We start from the raw sequence: 24,371 nt of genomic DNA on the forward strand, positions 1-24,371 counted from the left end.
TGCTCGTGAGCTCATCTTGTTGCACCATACTCCCCTGCTGTGCTCCTTCCAATGCAAACACTTTGGGTGGTGGTAAGCTCTGCTGAGCTGCAGAGCAAATCTGTGTCCTCACCTGCAATCATCCACGATCCTCCCTGTCCTGCTGGGCACAAAGACCATCACATCTCACCCACCAAATCCCCCTTAAGATCACAGCACAGCGTTGTAGTGCAGGACTGTTGCTGTGCCCCAGGAGGGATGGGATGAGGGCTCTGTGCCTTTTCGTACAGATTTCCATCTCACACTGCTGGGAGACTCCAACGCGTGTTCACCTGTTACCTCTTCTTCCCTCCTGCAGGGAACACCACCTCTGTGCACGTCTTGGCTCTCTGCTCTTTGCAAAACTGCATCTTCCTAAAGTCTTAGAGCCGTAACTTTGAGGTTTCTGCGTCTCATTCTCCCACTCAGAGAGCATTCTTTGAGCACCGCTGCGTAACGTCCATCAGGCAGCTGAACTGCTTTCATCTGCTCTTAGCAGTGGCACCCAGTGTGAGCGTTCAGCCATTCTTTGTGGGATATACGAAGCTGTAACGTGAAAAACAGCATGTTAAGAGCACAGAACCACCTTTCATGACTTATGCTGGCCGTTCGGTTCCTTCTTTTTCTGTTAATGTCTTCTGCAGCAGTGTCTGTTTGTTGTTCTTTAATTTCTTGCCAGAAACCTGGAGCCTTTGGGGCATAATGCAAGTAACAGACCTCAGATTTCAGCTGCCCCATCACCATTATGAAACATACTTATCCCACGTGACATTCTTTTAGGTGCTGCACTGAATTTCAGGGAATCTTTGCAAAATCCTGGTGGTTTAGGATAGGAACAGACAATCAAGAGCATTAAATCGGACCTCACACAAGATATAACTTCAAATTCTTCTACAGCTCTCCCCAGGTAAAGCAGCGGTAATTCCAGCCACCGGTTGCTGCAGAGGACTGGGAATCATCAGCAAAGTGACCTAACAACAGCAGTACCAGCTGCACCAAGAGATTAACACCGGCTCTGTCAGCATGTCTCTCCTTCACCACCAATAAGAGGATAGGAACAATTTGCAAATAACACGAAACAAATCCTGAATTATGTACGTGTTGCTATCTTTTGCTCAGTTAGGAGCCAGATCACATTTAGAAGCTATTACTTTTGGCTTTGGGATAAAAGAAATTCCGATTGTCCTTCCTTGCTGATTTCTAAGTGAACACGCTGGGATGTCCGCCTGGCAGCTGGGGAGCCTGGGGGGTTCTGTTGGCATCAGAACTGTGCTGAGAGAATTCAGAAGGGGAAATCTGATGCCAAGAACCTACACACCAACACCGTACGCAGCCGCTCCCCCGGCCACTGCCTTTTCTGAGTTAGCAGCGTGTTATTTTCCTACTCCCGACTGAAATTACTCTAGCTGACTTTCATAACATCTGTCAATATTTTCCAAGTGTCATAGGATCTGCCTTTGAATTGCCACCACACGGTTTTATTGGCAGAAATGGGAGGAGGAAATTATCTGCTGGCTGCCCAGTTCCACCAAACTCCAAAGGTCTTCTTAGGAGCATGCAAAGGATATAAACCAACCAAACTGCAGCAAAACAGAGGTGAAGAATTGCTTCTTGTTTCTCACTCCAACGTAACCTTTTTGCCAGGCAGCATAACAGAACATCTTAGCTGGCACTGTGCCTTAAGCTACAGACAGTCATGATCAGCAGCCTTGAAGCCAATTGTTCAGCTGCCCTTGGAGTTCTCACGACAGAAACACTGCTCTCACTTAGACATGCGTATTTCCCTTCTTACTCCCCCTTACAGAGATCTTATAAAACAGCCAGACATGAATGCAAAACTGCTTCTGCCAGATTGGCTTTGTTTCCTATTATGTGTTTTAGGCGTGTGGATTTTCTGTGCTTATTTGAAGGAAAGGAAAAAAAAAGTACTATTGTATAAGCTGTACTGGGAAATATCTGGGTGAGGACTCTGGAGATAAGCACACACTGGACAATATCTTTAAATACTAAAATTAACAGCAAAATTGGCTTGGAAACAGGTCTTAATTTGTTAAGCTCTATCACCGCCATCAGAGCTGCCACAGGCAACAGAAGTTCACCAGTTAAACTCTGGAGAACAAATTAGCTCTCCTTGGTGGCTACAGCAGTAAGTAGGTGGTGTAAAGTAGTGTTATGTCACAATCACATTTTGAAAGACCAAAATACTGACCTTTCCACAGGAAAAAAAAAAAAAGCCCCCAGACCAACAGGCATTACTCATAAGGAAAACGTTGCACATAAAACAGCTTCCCAAGAGCTTTGGCTTTGTTTCAGAGCCACCAGGGTTCAGCACGGAGCACAGGACTGTTTACTCACCATGATGCCATTAACACAGCACAAGGCAGAGGCTGCGCATCACAGACCCACGAGGCACCTTGGATCAGCCTGCCCACCCCTCTGCCAGAAGGATCCATTCCATCCACCTCTGAAACCCCTCACCAAGGTCTCTAACCAACAGAGGGAGGCACTGCATCCTCAGGGAATCTACTCCAACTCTTCTTCACTAATTTGGAGATCCTCTAATTAGGGAAACTGATTGCAAAGGTATAGCTTTGCTATTGGATGATTTGCTAGTAGAAGAAGCAAGCTGAAAGCAGTGTTAGTTTGTACCCTCACAGGTCCCAAGATAAAAACTTTGGGTAGAATCCCAGGATAACATGAACTGAGTTTTGCTAGAAAGGACATCAAATGATAACACCACAGTACTGCAGGTACATTCTATGATCTCCAGAACAGCTTTGTTACCTTCGAAGGAATACTGCAGGATCCAGCCTTTTAAACAGCATCATTCAAGGGGAGAAACAACCAACCCCTCTGTTCCATACTGTTGCTTCCATCCAGCCAGCACTCTTGCACACTACCAGAAATGCAGACTGCAAGTTTTATCAGCTTGGGTGACCCCTAGACAAACCCTAACATGGATTTAGTTTAGCAACAACATGCAGGCATGCTTTAGCTTGGTATTTTTAATATATATATGTACATATACACACATTTGTATAACTTGTGTATGTACTTTTATAATAGCTTTCTACCTGTGTAGCTCAAACAAAAGCAAAGTCAAACCAAGATGCAGAGTACCATAGCCATAACAAACATTTATCTACCAGCTCAGGAGCTAGCAGTGTGGCCCATCACCTTGCTTACCCTCTTATTTGCTCGTGGCTAAACCCAACACACATCAGGACAATTGCAGGTTCCATGCATTTCAATCAAAGGATTAGAACTGTGCTCATCACCAAACTATTTGAGAACCCATAGCACATGATGCAGTGTTTATTTGTTCAGTGAGAAAAGCAACTGTGTCTACTGCAGACAACATAAAGCAGCATGTTTCCTGTCCTCATACCAGCCCACTCACATTTGTTTGTAATTTCTCCAATTCAGCAGGGCTCAAAAAAGAAACCAGAGCTGTACCAGTCACTTAAGAAACTGTTTATTCAAAAGCTTCATAGCACCATCTTGTTTTTGAAAACATCCAAATAAAATGCAGCAATTAATATTTTTTTTTCCTGTTCAGCATGACACTAACTCCATCCATGAACATTTATGGTTGTTCTTGCTAATGTAACTGAAAAATAGCGCTCCTGTGCACACAGACATGATGGGTCTTGATATGTGTTATCCAATCCTAGCTCAGTAACTGAAGAATAAAAACAGGTGAAATTGGAAACCTCAGGTTATTTTCCCCCAGTGCTGCTGGAAGATAAGTTTTCTAAGGGTAAATAAGGTAAACCTTCTCTAAGGTTCTGCAGTTTCAGCAGTATGTACCCTTGAAAACTTCCTCCTTTAAGAGAATTAAAAAGGAAAGTGTATAAAATACCTTGGGCATTCTTTTGTGGTATAAGATAGACCACAAATGGTTAATCTGTAAGTATCTTATCACATTTGTTCCGACACCAAGCTGTTAACACTGAAGAATGACCTTTTACTGTCATCTCTTCTAGGGAAAACCCTGGTCAAAACGGTTCTACTTTATTACTAAGCTGATTGTTTCTTAATTTAAAATTGATAAAACCAAACCACCTTTGACAGCACTTGTAATATATTTCATTGCAATTTTTTTTTTTCCTTCTCCCTTTTTAATTTTGCAGAGTAGCCTGTCTGAGAGCTTTAATTCAGCCAAGTCAGTAAAGCGCTATTTCCCAAAGATCCTTAACTTACTTTTCAAGAACGTGGACCATGCTGAGTGCTTGGTCACATTATCATTTGGCTATGGCTTCCAACCACTGGGTTCTCTATTGCATCTAATCTGGTTGACCATTAAGAGGCAAATATTCTGTAGTTCACTTGGCTAAGGCCCCCATGGGGTCCCATGCTGGCAAAACAATGGGTTCTTGCTCCATCACTGCCAAGATGTCTTCTGGCACATACTTCTTGTCCACCACAACTTCATACACGTACTCAGAGAACCAGTCATCCGTCATGATCAGGTAACCTGGTGATGAAAACAGCTCGTTACAACAGAGAATCCTCACCAGCACAGTGAAACAGTCACACAAGTTTCACATATGAACAACCCCTTACAGACAGGTCACACTTCTGTGCCTCTCAGGACAAAGTGAACAAAATTAACTATCATTTAGGCTGAGCAGATGTATTTTACGTGCACTAAAAGACTCACCAAGAAACCTGCTAGGAAAAATAAGGCCCAGAAAAACTCGTTTTAATTCGTCTGTTAAAATAAGCATTGGGAATGCCTGAAAAAACTTACACTGAGAATAAGGTTATCTGGTTCTCTATCTTTAGAAGTCTTCAAGACGTTAGTAAAAGAGATATTTGCCCAGATGAATAACCAAATCATCTCTTGCTAAGGCCAAAATTTGCTGGTTTATTCGCAGTAAGAGAAGGAGGCCATCTGCCTTCCCCAAATACAAAGGCATCCAAATGAGTTTTGCTGAACCAAATCTCCATTTTCTTCCTTAACATAATTCTTATTGAGAATTTCAGTAAACAATCTTTGAAGTGAGGGGGAAAAAGTCAAATTTAGAATACCTTTAGCTTTAGCAGAAAGCTATCGTTGGAAAAACTATTCAAAGTGAACTGAAAATAGAGTGGCAGTGATAAAGAAAGCATTTAGAAGACAGATGAGAAGGCTTTATGTAATAAAGTTTCTCACATCCTTATATACAGTATCATCACACAATCAAATGAAACAAGAAAATGTCCAAAGAATATGGACAATAAATGCATCTATCTACACCATCTTGTTTCTAAAGCAAGAGATCAGATAATTCCCATAAATTAAAAACCCTATCAATTGTAATCCGAGCTAGCAGCCATTTTGGAAACACTGCCAAAAGGAGCTGCTTTGATTATTCTCTCTTCAGGATATGAGTTCTTGGGACACACAAAAACCTCTCACTCCCAAGAGCCAACAAGTAATTGCACCCTGAGAGGATAATGAACTCTGTTCTGACATCCTGCATCTCAAAGCTTGACAGTGCTGATTAGGATCGCAGCGTCTGAACAAGAAGGAAACGTCAAACAGAACTTCAGAACATGCAAATAAGTAAGGGCTCTCCGTGAGCAGGGCTGTGCTCAGAGTCACAATGAAAGCCATTATCAATTTCTTCATTAAAAGGAGATGTGTACTTTGCAGGCAGCACCGTCTTGCTGCAACAGAACAGGACACTGACTACAGGAGGAAGCTCCGCTTTGTATGAAGTTGGTCCCCACTTCTTTCACTTAATTCTCCAATGGAAAACATTAAAACGCAGCACTGTAGAAGCAACAGGCTGCCAGATAAGGGAGAGGTCAGCTGAGGATGAATGGTCTGAGACTTCTTGCATAACCCAGGGTTTGGGCATCTGAAAAGAAAGCCCTTGCAAAGTTCCTGAAGAACTCTGTCTTCCCCGCAGGGGAGTTAAGGTACAAGATCACAGAGCCTGCCATAATGAACTCGTGAGATTAGAGATGCATACAAACAGATAAATCTGCAAAATGTCTCCCTGCAGAAGTATGCAGTCGGTCCAAGAGATGAAGTCAAAAGGAAGACGACTTTTGGCTGGAGAGGGACCACAGGAAAGCACTTTTTGTGCCAAAACAAACAAATGGACCCCTATCAAGTGGATGTGATAATGTGATTTAGTGTTTCCCTTTGAAGACCTCCTCCTTGCTTTGAGAGGAAGATATCCGATGGGATAAGCAGGGTTCAGAATTTGGTAACACTGTATTATATCTTCAGAACAAAAGAATAAGAATAATTAAACTTGCCTGTCTCACTGACACAGTGCCAACAAAACACAGAAAGGAAATATTTTACTGGGAAGTGACTTTTTTTACCTCAAAAAACAACCAATGTTTGTCAGCAGCTCTGTTCATTCCTTGAGGAAAAGTGGATTGGATTCCAAGAAACCCTTTTACAGCAGATAGGCATGTAATTACTAAGTATTCAGGAGAGGCACTGCTAGCCTGTTCCCAGGGCTTCCCTTTCTCCAGGACTAGCAGCACCACAAGAATCCAGCTCTGCACACTCTGCTGATGCTGAGCATACAACCAACTGCTTCCCAGATACCCAGAACACAAGTCACAGTTGTTCCAGCCCTGTGCCACGCAAGGAAAGCAGGGATCCTCTGGCACTTCAGATTGTATTACAGCAAAGCACAGGGGACCCTGTATGAAAAACTCTCATTTCCTACCAAGTGTTTTTGTTTTCTGTTGTGAATTTAATGACAAAGTCTAGTCTCTGGTGTTTTGTCATAGACTGTAATCTATCATCTTGTCCAATAGTGGAGCTAGGTCTTGTATCTCCCACACCCAACTGGGCCTCAACTGGGATGTGCCAAGCTTAACATCATTCTTGACCTTTTTGTTTCTGATGTAGATTCTGGTTCTCTGTGCAGGACTTATCCAAGCACAGTTTCCCAGTAAGTTGCAGGGCAGATAAGATAAAGTCCACTGGCAGACTGACTCAGTGACATAGGAGGAGAAGCAGGACATGAACCTCCTACATCAGCTAGTACTGGACATAGAAGATGGAAAAAGCAGGGCAGGAAGACGGGGAAGAAACCTCTCGAATTTCCTGTTTTGCTGTTTCAGAACAAGCTCTGCTCCAGCCATTTAGGCTGAGCTGGCTGACTGCAGAGCTCAGCAGAGCAAAGCAGGAAAGCTGTCACACTGTCAGACCTGCTCACCCAAGGGCAGCTGAGATCAGAGCTATGCCCAGACACAGCAGAAAAGCACCCCTCCAGTCATGCCCATGCTGAGCAGGGGAGCAACTAGAAGCAATTTCCAAGCCGCTGCTCAGCTGTGAGTCATGTTCTGCCCACAGTATCTGTCCATGTGCCAGACCAAGATGGCTACAGCCCTACAGAGCTTACCAATTCTTTCCAAATGAACAGCGAGGCAGGCTGAAACAGCCATCAAAAGGAAGGCAAGTTGTTGCACAAATCTGGTGTCAGTTGAACCGCAGGTGGATTTTTTTGGTTGCTGGTGCTTGTCATAGCAGGGAGGAACAGTGCAAGGATGCCACAGGTCATGTTTTCAGCATGGCTTTAGAAATGCAATTAGTCAAGCTGCTACAAGCTTTTTTCCTTTTTTGCTGTTACCTGGAATAATACCTGGTGATTTTCTTGTGATCAAGGGTTGCCCATACACTACTTAGAAACTATAACAAACTAGTCAGCCTTTCCCCTATTCACTTCCCTACTTCCAAACATTAGGTTGAGGCTTTGTGTTCCTGTGACTGTGAGTTGCTTTACCTTTATTACCACGATCTTCACCCCAGGAATTTTCCACTCGCCACTTTTCAAAGCAGTCTTCTTGCCCATCCTGCAACAAAACAAGGAGATGGTGACTCAGCAGCCAAGGGCTCTGAGAGTTCACAGCAGCCAACCCTTCCACATCTAAATCCAGCACCAGCAAATCAGCTCTGCTACCGAAAGCCTACAGCCACCAGTGAGTTTCAGACCATGGTTTATTGCTAACGACTGGAAAGAAATCTGAAATATTCATGAGAGGCAATGTAGTCCAGGACACAAAGCGTAGTAAATACTTTAAAGAGATGTTAAGTTACATTGAGCCAAATTCCACTTGGAAGAATCTAAGCAGCCTTCTCTATCACCATTTAGGCACTGGGGGCCTTCTGAAATACAAAATGCATCACTTGCTTGAAGGAGGAACCAGAGAAGGCACAAGGGCAATAAAGCACCTGCAGCTTGCTTTAGAACAGTATTATTAGGAGCAAACTCAAGCACATAGATCTGCTGTTGGACAAAGTGGTTCAGAAATGTTCATGTACATTAAGTTTGTTGTTTTTAACCAAAAACAATATTTAATCTGCATCAATTTTTAACCTTGTAAAATTGTAATGCTATTTTTTAAATCTTCAATCCAAGCTTTCTACTGAGTAGTAAATCCACAGCAGCATTATATTTTAACTATTTATCAAAGCTCCTTTAGATAAAGCTCAGGTTTAATATTAGAAAGCATGTTCAAAGTGGAAATGAAGTAAAAGTAGATTATTCTTCAAACAAAGGACAGTAATTTCATTTAAATGATCATTTCATAATAGGCACCATCCACAGTGATCTTAACCATATCTTTTTAAGGAAATCAGGTTATATTTTACACAGCTATACATTTAGGGGTGTGAAAGTACAAACCTGGAAATACAGACCATGAACTATAACCTCCAGTGGAAGTGCAGCAAGTAACTGGAGACGTACAAGCTTGAGTCATGAGTAGATAAAAAGGTTTTGAACACTAGTGATGTATCAGTGAAATATTTTTGAAGATGCACTCATGCACAATAAGTGTTAGGAACTCAGAATGCAGAACACAGAAAAATTTGTACTGAATTGGAAAAAGCTGCTGAAAAATTCCTATGACTCAGCAGTCTGTCAAGTCCTCAGACTGCAGAGCTCATGCAAACAGTTCCATGCAAGCTGTTACTTCTCAAGCCAAGGTCATGTTGGACAGGAAAAGATCTCTTCAAAGCAACTTTAATAACGACAACTTCTGGAAATAATGGAAAGCATCAAAGCTACAGATAACTCTACACTGTAAATATTCACTTTTTTCACTTTGTATGTTCCTGGCAGTACTTAGCTATGGATTCATCTCAACATGCTTCTGCCAGAGAGGTAATTGTGACACTATATTCCCCCTCTAATTACAAGTAGGCCAGAGAGGTCACATGCCAATGAATGGCAGAAGGTTAAGACTGCTGCAAAGTGCTTCCTACTGGCTGCTCCAGCATTTTACCCTTGTAAAAGGTGCATTAGACTAACCCATGCAATGAGATAGGGTGGAAAATGCTTGCTGTCCTACTTGATTTCCTGCTCAAAGTACCTCAGAATCTGTATTTAAAACCAGCTAAAGATGGTTGGTATCTCAGAAATTGAAGCAAACTTTTCCCTCTTCTCCAATTGGAGTTTGTGGACAGAAGGAAAGAAATCCTTAACTCATCTAAAATTCTTCCATTCTTAAGTATTTATAATTGTGAACACAAGGCAAATAAGGAAACAGACAACCTAGGCTTTGTGTGCAGGGTGTTCCCACACATGCAAAACAGCTTATACACTGAATGAGCCCAGAACACAAACAATCTGCTCAAATATTCAAATACATCTGTGCAAACATCAGTGTTTCAGGAGGCAGACTCTACCTTCTCCGAGACAGCTGTCAGGACCATGGCATGGGTCATCATGGAGTCTCCAAAGATCAACCGTTCTGCCTTGTTCATGTTCTTCACAGAGACACCAAACACCAGCTCATGGTTAAATCTATTAGAAAGCCACGTACACTGTATTAAAAAGGATGCATGGAAGATTCTCCCTAATGCAACACAGAACCAGCAGACAGGCCAACAAGTTCTTCTAATCATACTGTCAGAATAAATGCAAAAGACCAATGCCTTTAGGAGTTTTTCTCACCAGATACTAGGCAATTCAAACGGGTAAAAATATCCAAATCCTTTAAAGATGTGCTACAAAGAATAGAGATTTTAGCTAAATGTAGGAAAAAGCATATTCCTGTTGCTTGAATTACTTAAATATACTTCTTTTAGGTATACTTAACCAAAAATATGTATAAATTAGGTTTTTTAAGCAGACAAGGCATTGTTTATGCCTCAGCCAAGTATCCACAATGACATTCTGTTTTGCTTTTCTACTTACATATTCAAGTCATTGATTCCCAGCTTGCCATAGAAGTGCTTTGCAACATCACAGCCAAACCACACAGCCTACAAATAGAAGGAAGAGTCACATCTAGGCCACATTCCAGTGAGTTTTACATTGCAAGAGTTGCACCATGTCATTCACAAAAAAAAAAAAAAAACCCCAAACCTCTCCATCTTTAATAGACGTTGCAGCCAATTTTTTCAAGACATCAATAGGCTGGTTGTTATAGAGAGTCTTCCTCCCTCCTGCCATGTTGCCCAGGTACTCCACTGTGTACAGCTGGCAGTATGGGTTCTGAGGTCGAGGATCATTCACTAGACACACCTGCCAAGAAACAAGATGTAATAAGCTAAGATGCAATTCAAGTGTGATCTTTGGGAAGTGAATCCAGGCAGATTTCAGACAATTGCTTCTGTCCAATCTAGCAGTCTGCCCCATCAGCTGAGCAGCAGCTTGGCTGAAATACCAGCTTATTTCTTTTTATTTTAGTTTTACAAAGTTAACCTCCAGTTGTGGCACAGGAGCTGTAAATGTTACTCCTTTTTTCTAGTAGCTGTCTTGGAACTTTTTATGATCGATTCAATCACTTCATATATTGCACTGAAGTGCAATATTCACAGCTAACTGAAGAGCACACCAAAAGAGAATGGGAGATAAGCACTGGGCAGTCTGAATGGAGGGAGCTGTAACTGTCCTGTATGGTGTCATTACAGGTGCAGACAGCACACTCACAACAGGGGAAAATAAGTTGCAGGCAGTTTAGCCGTGAAAAAGTCTTGCAAACAGCCATTCTGCATCACCAACCTTGTCCTCCATGTTGAAATAAGGCTTCACGTGCTCGTTGTAGAACTGCACTGGTGTCAGAGGACCAAATTTGTGATAGTTCTTCTCCTTATCCCGGAACTCCCAGCAGAAGGTCTCTGGAGGGTTGCCCAGGCAGGTACTCACTATTCTGAACACCTGCAGGGAGAGACAAACATCTGTGAATGTGCAGAAACATGTAGGTCTGCCCCTCCTACCAAGCATTGAAGGATTTCTCCATGTGAAAACCAATTGGAAAAACGAAATCTTAGCTTTCACCTCAAAAGCACATCAATAAGTGCACACACATCAATTATTTGCATCAGTTTTGCAGACTAGATGTTGCAATAGTTCAAGAATCTGAATCAATCTACAGGGAACCAAGAAATTGAACATAAACCCCAGGTTATCCTAGGAATGAAGCAGACAAATCAAAAGCCAGCTCAGTGCCCAGTCTCATTCTAATATCACTAAGTAATTCTGAAGCTTCTCTGTCAAGAAATCTTTCTAGTCCAGGAGAGATCTGTTTCTAGAAAAGCTTAAACACTCTGCGTTACTTGTTGCCAAGTGATTTGCCACATGCAGAGAGAAACCACATCTTCCAACACACACACAAAGCAATTTATCCCAGTGTTTTCAGTACTAATCTTTTTTTCCCCGGATCTCTTTTTTCATTTGGATTTCAGCAATGGGCTTTTGTCTCTTTCCAAAATCCCAGAATAATTTTCTCATCTGTTTTAATACATTTAACAACACCTCCATTTAGGGTTAAGCTGACAGGTTATGCAACTTAACTGGAGATCCCCATCCCTTGGCTGCAGCTGACAGTTTTCTATTGCCTTTCTTTTACCACAAGAAGGTGGAGATTTCAAGTTGTCAGCCTCCCTTTAAATCAGGCTATGAAACAGTGCTTTCTCACAGCTTGTAAGACATGCTGACTTGTAGGCAGCAACCAGATGGCTGTCTCTGGGTATATTTAGCAGGACTTACCACAGATAACATGGGGACATTCAATCATATTTAAACAGGCTTAAATGTTTTACGGCAGCTGAAGCTAGTTCCCTTCACCTCTGTTCATCCATGTCATCAGCACAAGTCTTTTCCTTGCAAAGAACCAACAGTGTTTAAAATAAGAGAAGGGGCATCAAATCCATCTGTACTTTCTGCACTAGGATCCAATGGCTGTGGTTTGTGCCAGCTTCCCTGGGCTGTCTGTCTTCACATCCATCCTCACCATCTTTCACGGGACTGGAGACAAAGCCTTTCCCAGAGCTACTTCTTTCTGGAGCCAGCTGATTGGGCTTGTTTCATTTTAAACATGTACACTGACTACATGCCTGCAAACTGCAAGTTGTTTTTCATGTGAAACTAAATGCAATCTCAGTTTTTAACAGGTTTCGTGCTCTTTTTTAGTTCTGTGTTCTGAAGATGCACACAGAAAAAAAAATGTCCAGAGAGAACCAGAGGGTTTTCTGTATTTTAAGCACTTTGTGTTGAGGGCAAAGCGTGTGCAAATTTCAGGCTAAGCAGCATCCACTACTTGGCTGTGTACAGGATGCAAATAAGGGTGCTCTTGCTCCAAGCACTTTAAGGAAAACAAGTGAATAGATTAATTATGAGTTGAAATAAGGGTGTGGGCTTATGTTTTTACTGGAGGAACTCATTTCTCAATAAATATGTTAAGGAGCAAATGTTAATCCCTAAACAACTATAAATATTTATTTTTGCACACGCTGCACAAAAGGTAGAGTTTGTGTGGATACACCCACATTCCCTCAGTTAACCCCAAGTGGTGAAGATGAGATCATGAAAACAAATCAAGAGAAATTCCTAAAAGGAGAGCAAAAAGCAAGAGAGCTCGAGCCAGAGGAAGGAAAGTGATGGAGACACAAGTCTCAAATTAACATTGGCAGCTATGCCTGGAAACGACCTCCCTCAGTTGTTTTTCCCACCACACCCTCTACAGGACAACCTCAATATCTCATGGACTTCCTCTACCAGTGCCCACAGGAGACTTATTTCAATTGAAAGGTGACTGGTATGACTGTGGCAACAAGGAGAACCACGATAAGGCAGAGATGTATTGAACCGTGCTAAAAAAAAAAAACCCACCAAAAAAATAACAGAGTGAGCAAGGAAAGGACGCTGCAGATAACAAAGTCTACAGAGGCAAACTGCAAAGGAAGAAAAAGTCAATCACATGCATGGAGCTGATCTCAACTTCTGGCCTGCTGTGCTCTAGTTTGATAAGGCCAAATGTTTATACAGTTCTGGGGTGAATATTTAATCCTATGTTCCAGTACAACTGCCCAGTTTCAGCTCGTGCTGCCTTCCAGCAGACGTGAGCTAAGATTTGATATGCAAATAAAGCTTCACAGAGCAAAGACAAGTTCTGTTTTGCCACATATGTAAACACACAGCCAGCTTCATGCATGTAAACATGGAACCAGTTGTCTCATACTTCTCAAGTCAAGTGTTCTTAAAATACACACCAGAGCACTTGCACATTCCAGCTACAATTTTACTAAAGTAAATCCACTTGAGTTGTGAAATACTGCTGCTACTGCCAGAGGAAGTATTGTGTTAACTACAGATAAATAAACATAACCTCATTACAAAACAAATTATAATCAGCTAATGAGCATCTGCCAGTTCCAAGATCCCTTATCAGAGGGCAAGAGGCCCTCAGCAAATGAAGAGACATTCTACAGAACTGTACATCACTGCCCTGGAAGATGAACAGGGCAGACCTGGGAAGCTCCATCACCTGCCGTACAGTTCTTGAGACATCTAAGGACAGATATTGAAACTGCTGCAGTATGTTTGAGAAACAAATGGAGACTTCATTTTTTTTTTTTTTAAACGCATGTATTTGGTCAAATACATCAACGCTCTGAACACTTACAGTTAATTTGGGCTATTTAAAAATCAAGTAGGACTGAAGAATCAGACAAATGACACTGTCACACTCGTGTGAGCAGATGTACAGCCAGGGTGCTCATGGGTGACACACAAACATCAGCACTACAGACTCTTGTCAATTTATTTAAGTTAATTAACACAGACAAAAGCCAGAAGCTGTGGTTCCTCCCTCTGCTGCCCCCCACCAACAGATCACAGCTGGGTTCTGCCCTGTTTAGCTCACATCTTTACCACAAGGAGAAGTGTCTGTTGTTCTTTCCTGCTCTCTTGTGGGGGATTTCTGCAACAACATGTGTGCTGTAGGATTCTCAACTCAGAACTGTCAGAATGCAGTTTTCAACTTGCCTCTTTGCTACTATTTATAAAAGCCTGATCACCATTAGTATATAAAATGCAGGGGTTTTTTTATTGTGTGACATTTGATTTTTCACAGAAATGGATACATCTTCCTGAACTAAGTTCTACTCTACTATACATAAATAGTATTTGTCTGGAAATATAAAAAGCAGAATAAGTAGCAAGCGAATAGAAAAGAGATAAATACCTTTAAGTGTTCTGCCATACAAAAGACCCCTAGTTGGGCAAATATAGGTACTTGTTTTGCTTTATCCTGATATCTACAGACCAGTTTGATCAGGAAACCTCCTTCTACTCTGGTTATCCTGTTTATCACACTGTGTTTACCTCTTCGATCATGGTGTCCATTGCAGCACAAAGTTCTTCCTTATTTGTTCCAGTTGCCACCATGTTTCTCAGTCGCAAGCAGTACTCTCTCATCTGTTTGAAGAGAAGGTCATTTTATTTTAAGGTTATGAAAGGTGCTGCCAAATCAGTCTTCAGGACTTCCAACTAACCAGGTTGTAGTAAGCACCCATTTTACCCTTCATAACATTTTCAAAATTAAAAAAATCCACTTCGGAATGCCTTGTTAGATATTGAGTCTTTAAAATCAAGATTCTCATTTACATATAAAAGAGCAGCACAGAAAAAAAAATCTACAAGCACCTGCAATTCAATGACTATTTTCCAACTATTTTGAAGCTTACAGCCATCAGCTTTTCTTAAGGCTTGGCTCCCCTTGGTTCTGTAACATATCTAGTGCTGCAACATTCAAACTCATTGCCACCTCTGACTCACAGAGCAGACGGCCTCCATACTGTAAAATTAATTCTGCAATTCTAATGCATAATTAATATCTTGGCTGATAAAAATAATGGAGCACTTCCCCACTGCATACAGAATTGCAGTAAGAGCAGCACATGCCTCCATTACTGTCATCATCCATAAGGCAGAGAAGCAGTGACAGGAGCTCCCTCAAGACCAGCTGGTTTGCAGTGTTGAAGAACAACATCCACACCACCATTATGTCTAGGCTCACTGCAGCAGATTTAGCATTTTTTATGTATTTCCAAAGGCACTTTTCTCTTAGCATATTCCTTATGAACTGGAATAATCAAAGACCGTTATAAAAATGCAGTTGAAGCTTTTTCATCTAGAATCATAGTTACCTAGCCACCTACACTACCATCCTCCTAGATGAATTCACTTCTGTAGTTTAGGATTCAAGCTACCACCACAAATCAAGCGTAAGCTTTTCAAAAATTTGAGAATTAGGAACAATTGCTACTAAAGTTATGCGATGTTTTCAGGCTACTGAAGCCTGACAATGGCCATCTTCTTCCATAAACGCGTTTTCCTGCTTCATATTTCAAGATTAACTGCACTGTTTTGCTATAAGTTCAGGCTGCCTTTGAATAAAACAAGTTCAGTTCCTGAGATGCACTTAATACTTCAGCTAATAAAAAGAAATGAAAGAATATCTGAAGCAGGGTCATTCCCACCCTTATTTAATTGCAACATATAAGCCACTTTTACCTTATGATTCAAGATCTCATTCATCCTTCTAGTAGCCTCTGTGGTGTGAGATTCAGGAAAGTACTTCTTGGGAACAACACCATACTTTTCTAAAAGAAATTAAGTTGAGAGTTAGCAATCATTGCTGGAATGGTTTCACTGAGTGGCTCGATTCGTTCCATCTGACACTAAGCTCTTCCAGACTAGTTAGTGCTGCTTAAGAAGCTCTTTCTCACTAGAAAAAAATTTACATGAAAATTAAGATCCTGAAAAATCTTTCAGAAAAACTGAACTCACGAATCATTCCATGAATTTGATCTAAGTTTAAGGAACTGATTTCCCAGTCTCCTTCACTCAACATTGATAAAGCATCAGAATAACCATTTCCTACATCTCAGTACCAAAGATCACTCCTCTTAAGGTTCTGGATATAACAGCAGCAGCCAGAAGTTCTCTCTGCCTTAAGTGTTTGCAATAGTGAAAAAAGTTACCCCCAGGCTTCAAAGAAACAAGTTTCTTTTGTGATTCTAAACTTACATTATTGGCTTGTTACTTTACAGAGGCCTTCAATTGCATTATCATACAAATTAAAGCAAATGCTAGCCTAATTCAAACACCAGCACTAAGGATGATGCTCCCTAAATTGCATCTTTGTAAGACCAGCATTGCCACATTCCATATAATTTGCTCTCACCAATCTTTACATCTCCTTTCTTCAGGCTGCAACTCAGAGCAGCTCTGCTTCTGCCTTGAAGACACACCCTGCTCTAACAAAGTCTCTTCTTTACCTTGTGCACAGGACTGCACACATGGATACAAAGGCAACGACATCAAGTTGAGACAGAAGTAAAAGGGGACTGAAACTCACTACTGAATTGACAATCTGGGGTATCTAATTACTCCTGCTGATTTTAACCTTCTATCAGAAGCAACAATATGCAAAAATAAAGATCCTAGAAAAGATTTAAGCCTAATGCTTAGAAGATACAATAGGATCCTTGACTGAAAAACGCAGCCATTAAGTGAAAGAAAACAACTTTGGATCATCTCCCAAATCAGGGCACAATTTAGGACTCCCAGCAACCACTTCCCTTACCTATAATGTTAACCAGCATATCCCACTGGCCTCCATCATTTGTGGGGTTAGAGAGCAGGAATTGCACCAGCCTTCCATCTATGGGTTCCTTTTTCTGAGCTGTTTCCACAAAGGCATTTAGAAAGTAGTAACAACGTTCAACCTATAATGAACAGACAGGACAAATCTCAGTGTGATACATGCATGGACTCGTTCCCATTCAGTATTCAGTTCTTTGGAACTAAATGAAACTATCTGCTCATCCACTAGCATGCTTATTTTCCCTGTACTATTCCAGGTCTTAACCGAAGGCTTATTTCTACTGCAAACCATGTATTTACAAGTGAGTTAGTACAGAGCTCGAGGGCAGAGGAAACAGGAAATGTGAAACAAGTTATATAATGAAGCCTGGCACAAACAAGTGCTAGGTTTTTTCAATTTCCCTGAGGGAAAAAAGCAAACAGCTCCCAGATCAGTAGGTAGCAAGCACTACTGAAAGAGAGCTCCATGGAAAATTACAGTTGGGCTTAGGCTTCCCGCTGGGCCTACCATAAATAACTTTTAAAATACTCAGAACACTTGAAAGACTTTTACTACTTCAAAACATTAACATCTTGATGACTTCCTTCTCAAGACTGAAGTCTCACTTTGCCCAATCTTAATTTCAAATACGTATTTAAAAATTTCTGGTGGTTCTTTTCACTCACATTTTCTATCTGGATTGTTCAGAGAGCCCAGCTTAAGAAAAATTCTGTCCCAGTACTAAGACTCAATTGTATAAGCATTCCTAGCACAGACTGTGGCATGTAGTACTGTACCTTGTCCCAAAAAAAGAGATATGACTGGCTGAATTCAAACTCTTCAATGTTGTACTTCTTCATGAAGGGAAGACGCATTGCATTGAGGCAGGAAAAGATCCAACATCTCCCTGAGGTCAAAGAAACAAGAATTAAACTGCAGCGCTTGCATTCAGAGCTACGTAAGGGCTCAGAGCAACATCATGAATCTTGCATTCCATCTTAAGCATTTGGACCAGTGCCCTAGGCAGCACTGTAGGTTACTGAATAACCAGTGAGTTCAGAAGTCCTGGATGGACTTGATGATCTTAGTGGTCTTTTTCAACCTTAATGATTCTACGTTCCTATGAACCATGCATGTAGGTCTCTAACTACTTCCATCTCGCTCTTTACAGAAGGGAATGCAGGCCAGAAGGCAGATGTCAACCTGCTGCAGGGATTCCATGTCAGATCACCCACAGAACTTTCAGCAGCTGCTCTCAGAACTCAGTGCCACCAGAACCCCTCCTGGAGCCCTGCAGTGAGCTCACCCTGCCATGTCCAACCCTGAACGAAGCTCCTCGTGCTCTGAGACCCCCAGCAGAGATTCCTACACCCATAGGGAGGTAACCAACCACCCCAGGTGCCCCCAAACCCCCACTTACCAGAATTCTTCTGGTTGGTGACAGGCTTGCCCTCGGCGGGCACGGCGTGTTGGAAGACCTGTATGGTGTCCTGCACCACCTGCCGCTGCAGACAAACCTCCAGCGGGTCGTTGCAGGTCGCCACGTTCTGGGCCAGCAGGAACTGCGGCTCGGCCCGCAGCCGCCGGGTGAAGGCCGCGGCCTTTTCGGTGCTGAGCCCCGCTGCGGGGGATGGGAGGGGAAAAGGGGAAGGCGGCATAAGCTTGGGATTCCGCACCGGGATACAAGAGGACCCCAGGCCCACAGCCCCTCACGGGCTTTCATCACGGAGATCCCACTCCAGAGATAAGCCCCCCCCAAGCCCACCACCAGGGTGAACCCACCCCCCGTAGACAAGACCCCCCCCCCACGCGCGCGCCCATCCCTCACCGTGGGCGTTCATGGTGCCGGAAAGCGGAGCGCCGCACAACAGCCGAACCCTTGAAACGGGTCGCGCGCGCCCCGCCGGAAGCGGCTCTTATAGCCCCGGCACCGGAAGCCGGAAGTGGGGCCCGAGCCGCTCGACGCTGAGGGTGGTGGCGGGAGGGGAACGGCGGGCGGAGAGGGACAAAAGGCGTCGGATTGCGCGAGCCGACCCCGCGGAAGCGCGGGAAGATCCGCCCCCTTTCCGCGCCGCACCCTTTTCTCCAGAACGTTCCGCGCTGCGGGGCTGGCACTCATCGCGATGCGCTGTACGGAGCGCCGTGCTGCCCCGACAGCAACGTGTGCACCACAGGCTCGGGTTAACGTACGGCACAGCGCGTTTATTGGCAGTGAGGTGCGATCCCGAGGTGAACCCGAGGGGCGGTCGGTGCGAGGCAAGCAGGCTGCGTGCCCCGCCATCAGCGCAGCACCCCGGGCTCGAGGCTGCGGGACGGGGTGCGGCGGTTCCTCAGCCTCCTGCCCTGTGTCTGCGTTGTGAGCAGTGATTACGATCAGCAGCCGTAAGTGGTGCTTGTATTGTCACAAAGCTCGTGTCCGGAGTTGTTTAATCTCGTGCAGGTATGGCCACCACTTTGAATGGTGTTTTCTGGGTATGCAAAGCTTCTGTGCCATCTTTACCTGAAGCAAAAGGGAACAACGTGGAAATTCACTCCCTATGGAAAAAAAAAAAAAAACAAAGCCAACGGCTGAATTGAATTCAGCTCCCAACAGCTGTGGCTGCGCAGGTGAGGTTTTTCCCCCTGCCCTGTGTCCCTGTGCCTGGTGTTTCTGTCCCCACGTCCAGCCCTGCAGCTGTGAAGCGGGGTGACGGCAGCCACCCAGAGCTGCAGCACGGCAGGGCGCTGTGTGGGTGCTCTCGTGTTCTGCCAGAGCTTAACGAAGGGGTTCCAGTCAGGCCCTTATTCTGGGAAGGTGTGTGATTGTGCATTCAGATACTTACAGGGCCGTTTCGCTTGGTTTTTTGAAGCACTGAAAAGAAAGAAAGAGTCCTGTTACTGTTTGCATTTTCTGCCCATAGAAGTATTATTACTGAGCTCTTGCACATGTGTAATTCACTCCTCTTAAAATACCTGCTATTTGATTTATCTGCTAGTAATTCTCAAGGAGGTGATACTACACAATGGCTCTCTAACACTGGAAAACAACGCTACAAAGCAGCACAGAAAAGGTGGAAAATAAAAGAACATTGAAGCATTATGTTTTTCTGAAGAAACTGAATCTTTCCATACCTTAAATATTTTTTCTTTCTGAGCCACGATTCCAAAAAGCGCAGTGAGTGCAACCACCACAACAGCAGCGATAACAGCCTCCTTGGGGAAAACGGTTTTTTTATCTGTGAAGAGGGAGAGGAGGTTGTCTGTATGTTAGATTGGTGCAGTCACATAGTGAAGTCATTTCACAGAGCTGGAGAGAGGCATGTTTCTGTTTTGGTGAGCGGAAGGAGGAATTGAAACACTGGTTCTGAAGTAGATCCCCAGGGTGTGGGTGTCCGGCTGTGCCACCCATAGCTCCGCTTTCAGGACACCCGTAGGAGTGGTGGGCAGTGGGTGCCTGAGTCTGATGGCTCACTGAGACATGGGCACCCAGCCCAGCTCCCTGTAGCCCATGGAGGCACTGTCATTTCTGGAGGACAGCACAGCACCATTACGTTAAGCAGCTTTTTAGCATGACAGAACAACGTGGTTAGAATAAGAAGCTTCAAGTGAGACCTAAGGTGCTTTAAAGCACACTTGGATTTGCTCTGTCATCATGGGAAGTGAGAAAGTGGGATGAGTCCACTTCAGGTCATGCTTGCCAAATGTTTTTGAATAACAGGTAAAGCAGGAAGAGCCTTCTCTGGTGCTGTGCAGGCAGGCACAGGTGCACGGAGAGCTCCTTGCTGCTCTCAGAAGTTCACGTGGGGAATTTCCATGATGTAAACCCACTTACAGTGGGTTGCTACCATTGTAAAAGCGGATGCAGAGCTGTTTGTACAACTTAATGCTTAGTAGTAACTTTGTTACCTTCAACTATCAGGTGGAAATCCTTACTGCTGTCTCCACAAGAAGATTTCACTTCACAAGTGTAGGTCCCGTTGTCAGACTTCTGTACTTTCTTGATAGAGAGCTGGAAGGTCTCACTGGTCTGGTACACCTGGTAGTGATTTTGCAATGTTAGGATGGTGTTGTTCTTGTACCACGTTGTTTGGCCTTGAGGGTTGGACTTGGCATTGCAGGTCAGAGTGACGTCTTTGCCTTCTTCAATGTAGATGGACTCATCTTCACCCACAGAGGGAGGAACTATTTAGAGTAAGAGCAGTTAAAGAGGTCATTCATGTAAGTAAGTAGATTTCCTTTTCACATCGACTGCGACACCATTTGTAGGGATCCTGCTTTAGTAGGGGAGTTACTTTGGTGATCCCCTGAGGTTCCTTCCAGCCCCTACAGTTCTGTGATCTGAGCACACATCCTGTCCTGTGCCCCATCGTGATCCCCAGGGATCAGCAGGGCAGTCATGACAGTTACTCCCGTGACTTCCCTGCCCCAACTTGCATCCTTGAGAAAGAGTCAGTGTGGAGGCAGGGATGTAGTCAGGAAATCTTACTTAAAGGGCCCGCCCACTGCCTGTAAAAAAGGCATATAGAAAAGGCTATAAGCACCACTGTAGAAAGGGAGTGACTTATCACGAGAGCTATCTCCTCCTCAGCACATTTTTTCCCGGTGAATACAGCGCACAAGGGTACAAAAACATCCTGCTCTCAGCTGAGTACATGGGGTGGGACAAAGCCCACCCAGCCATCCCTCACTGATAGCAGCACTCACAGCGGACGTCCAGGACCACCGAGACCTGCACGGACTGGTCCCGTACCAGCCTGCACGTGAAGGCAACGCCATTGTCAGACTCAGAGACTGGAGAGATGCAGATGTTGCTGATGTTCACTTTATTCTCATCTTTCAGATCCACACGGCTACTTCCTCGGTACCAGAGCAGCTCCTCGGCTTGGCTGCTGTTCTGTGCTAGGCAGGACAGGGAGGCGAGAGACCCGGACGATATGGTCAGGGTGAAGTCATCGTTGTGGTTATTGACAGACAGTTCTACACCTGCAAAAGAAGGAGACTGAGGGCATTTAGGCATCCTAACCTGCACCCTTCCCACAAATGCATGTGGTTTCTCTAAGTCTTGACCTTGGAGGAAACAATGAGAGCGTTAGGCTTCAACATAACACTCCTCTTTCAGGTGGGACTTTAGTTTCTAAGATAGGAAGCATCTTTATCGCAAACTTCCCTTCATGGTTACTTAAAATCAAAGTGAAAGTTTTGCAGCTGACTACATGAACTCCAAAGCCTGACCTATGATAGATAACAAAGCATCTGAAAACCATGTCGTGGCACTGATAATGTAACATACAGTGAGAGAACACCCTGCCAGCAGTGCCCACCCTCCTGCTGCAAATCACTGTTATAGCATATCTGTGCCAAGAGTTTTTGTGCCCACAGTTTGGTGTTCTGCTTTTTGGCTGGAGCTGAACGTTGTATTAAGCTGTTCATCAGCTCCTCTGCTGCGGCCAGAAGGTTGGTGAGTCACAGTTAATCTAATGTAGAGCCTAAGGATGGGTTATATGGGAAAACAATATGGGAAATAAATTTTTCTGTCAAGCTAGAATTCTCTAATTTAGCTGATGTCATGAATGAATGAGCTGAAAAATGCATCTCAGAATAAAAGGCAGGGTGGTCCTGTGAGTACAACAGCCCAGAGCACCTTGTCTCTCCCTTGGTATTCCCAGGCCAAGTGCATTGCAGTTCTCACTTCATGGAGCAGCTGTGGACACGGTGGCCTCGTCGTTCCTGTGCAGCTGACTGAAATGCTGAAGCTTCCCCATTCCCTGCTTGGCTGCTCTCAGAATCGGAGGCCAGTTTTTAGACAGTCCTCCGGGAGGATCTCCAGAGCATATGAAAGCAGGGTGCTGCAATTACCTATCATCCCAGGCAGAACCCAACCCCAGCCAGTTTCACCTGCCTGCACAAAGGAGTTTGGACGAACGATGCTGCATTTTTCCATTACTTACCTGTGGCTACGTGTGCCAAAAAGCAAAGCATGAGGATGTGCACTCGGCAGGAGGCTGTGAGTCTGCTTCTCTGTGCCATCATAGGGAGCCCAGCTGGTGCCTGTCAAAGAGAGGCAAGGTCACTGCACTGACTGCAGCTGTTGGGAGCCTTCGGTGGCGCTGGGTCGGGGTCACCACGACATAAACTGAGCCGATGTCTTGCTTTTCTCAAGGGGATATTTTTGTCTTTAATTTCTGCTGCTTGAGGTCTCTCACTCTCTGTCCATCCCTGACTTACCTTGGGAAGAGCCTCAGAGAGGTGGCTTCTGAAAAGAGATGTGCAACCCTTCCTCTCCTTATTTATAAGCTCTGATTTTTAATGTTTTATGGTAGCTCCGTAAGAAGTGAGTCCATAAAATGGGTTCAAGGCCACGTTTAATTCCTGCATTTCTGAGCTCCCAGGACACTGAAGAAAAGTACCTGCTGGGCTCTGCTGGCTGTTTTATGAGTCTTGACAAGACAATGAATAACTAAGGAGAAAGTTCCTGCATCAGCCATAAAGACCTCCTGCCAAAAATAACACTTCTTCCCTTTCAGTTTTCTGGCTGTTCACGACACTGTTTCAAGCTTAGGAATTGTGATTCTGTGAAGCTTATCCTAATTATCCTCTAAGGAGACTCCAGCTGCCCCTTCCTGCCCCATGTCCTGCTGCTGGGTCCTTCTGTGGCTGCGGAAAGAGAAAATGCTCCGGTTCAGACTTTGGACTGCATGCTGGCAGAGCAGGGAGCAGAGACATGCCCTGTAATGCTGAGTACCCTCAGGGTACACTGTGCTTAGCTCAGGTCACCGCTCTGCAATGATACTGCACGTGAAGAAGGAAGTTTACAGAAAGTGAGGATGTAAAGAATGAAAGAGTGAAGTCTGCTATTTTCAGTCTATGAACAAGAGCAAGGGGAAAAGATCATCAGGTAACAGGGAGCTTTGTCGTGACACAGGACACAGATTGAATGGGACCTGGGGGAAATTCTATACCAGGTTTGCCCCAGGTGTGTGTGATGGATGAGCTCGGGTTCGTTGGGTTGTGGCCGTTGAATGACGGCAGTGGCAGTGCTGTTTTGCAGTGGGATTTGAGATGTGCTGAAAGAAGGGAGATTAGAAAAGCAAGGTGTTAACTTGGCCAGAGATACAGGAAGGCAACAGTTTAAAACTGATAAGGAATTACTTTCGCAATGACTTTTTACATATATATTTTTATACAGGGCTTAATTATCTTGTGGGTGTCTTAATTACCACCATGGTCTAGAGTTTCATGGGTTGCATTATCCACCTTCTCATTATACTTAGGAGGGACATAAACTTCGTTCCAGAATGCAAAGCAGCCACCAGTGAGTCAGACCGGGAGGATCCCCTTCAGAGAGGCAGGAGCCCCGTGACTGTCCTGCAAGGAGCCAGCTCTGCTTTGTGCTGTTTGTGTCAGGCAGTGTCAGGGGAGGGTTCCATGGCCATTGAGCTGGAATTATCCGCTGGCTCCTCCTCGCATCCTTATGGCAACAGTACACCAACAAACCCCAAATAAGGCTGTTGTTACATATGACTCTGAACAGCCCC

At 44.0% G+C, this 24,371-nt stretch overlaps 2 protein-coding genes across 4 annotated transcripts; both read right to left on the minus strand.

The window, feature by feature from the left end:
• Positions 1–3,471: 3,471 nt before the first annotated feature.
• On the minus strand, positions 3,472–18,844 carry BLMH (bleomycin hydrolase). The gene is made up of 12 exons (XM_003211760.5): positions 18,686–18,844; positions 18,278–18,478; positions 17,655–17,764; positions 16,858–16,999; positions 15,783–15,871; positions 14,592–14,684; positions 10,989–11,144; positions 10,350–10,508; positions 10,179–10,246; positions 9,668–9,785; positions 7,761–7,830; positions 3,472–4,495 (listed from the first exon to the last, which is right to left on the minus strand). The coding sequence occupies exons 1-12, from the start codon at positions 18,696–18,698 to the stop codon at positions 4,344–4,346; spliced, it is 1,371 nt and encodes a 456-aa protein (XP_003211808.1). The 5' UTR covers positions 18,699–18,844; the 3' UTR covers positions 3,472–4,343.
• Positions 18,845–19,038: 194 nt separating this feature from the next.
• Positions 19,039–23,176, minus strand: TMIGD1 (transmembrane and immunoglobulin domain containing 1). 3 transcript variants are annotated; one of them, XM_010722109.4, is made up of 7 exons: positions 23,062–23,176; positions 22,785–22,884; positions 21,541–21,819; positions 20,743–21,018; positions 19,969–20,072; positions 19,680–19,708; positions 19,039–19,392 (listed from the first exon to the last, which is right to left on the minus strand). In XM_010722109.4, the coding sequence occupies exons 2-7, from the start codon at positions 22,864–22,866 to the stop codon at positions 19,386–19,388; spliced, it is 777 nt and encodes a 258-aa protein (XP_010720411.1). In that variant the 5' UTR covers positions 22,867–22,884; positions 23,062–23,176; the 3' UTR covers positions 19,039–19,385. The 3 variants fall into 3 exon arrangements, with proteins under 3 accessions (XP_010720411.1, XP_010720412.1, XP_085097184.1); XM_010722110.4 differs by having other exon boundaries at positions 19,039–19,357; positions 23,062–23,135; XM_085241058.1 differs by lacking the exon at positions 19,039–19,392 and having other exon boundaries at positions 19,676–19,708.
• Between the last annotated feature and the right edge of the window lie 1,195 nt (positions 23,177–24,371).

This window comes from Meleagris gallopavo, chromosome 21 (genome assembly GCF_905368555.1).
Source record: "Meleagris gallopavo chromosome 21, MGAL_WU_HG_1.1, whole genome shotgun sequence".
Taxonomy (NCBI): domain Eukaryota; kingdom Metazoa; phylum Chordata; class Aves; order Galliformes; family Phasianidae; genus Meleagris; species Meleagris gallopavo.

Bases quoted from the DNA above. Each gene is read 5' to 3' on its own strand.
- BLMH (XM_003211760.5), bottom strand. The intron at 15,872-16,857 runs GTAAGGGAAGTG...AATTTCTTTTAG, and splicing joins TATGCTGGTTAACATTATAG to AAAAGTATGGTGTTGTTCCC. The intron at 14,685-15,782 runs GTAAAAGTGGCT...CTCTTCAAACAG, and splicing joins ATGAGATCTTGAATCATAAG to ATGAGAGAGTACTGCTTGCG.
- TMIGD1 (XM_010722109.4), bottom strand. From the start codon at position 22,866: ATGATGGCACAGAGAAGCAGACTCACAGCCTCCTGCCGAGTGCACATC. The intron at 20,073-20,742 runs GTAACAAAGTTA...CCCTCTTCACAG, and splicing joins TTTCCACCTGATAGTTGAAG to ATAAAAAAACCGTTTTCCCC. The intron at 19,709-19,968 runs GTATGGAAAGAT...CTTTCTTTTCAG, and splicing joins AGAAAGAAAAAATATTTAAG to TGCTTCAAAAAACCAAGCGA.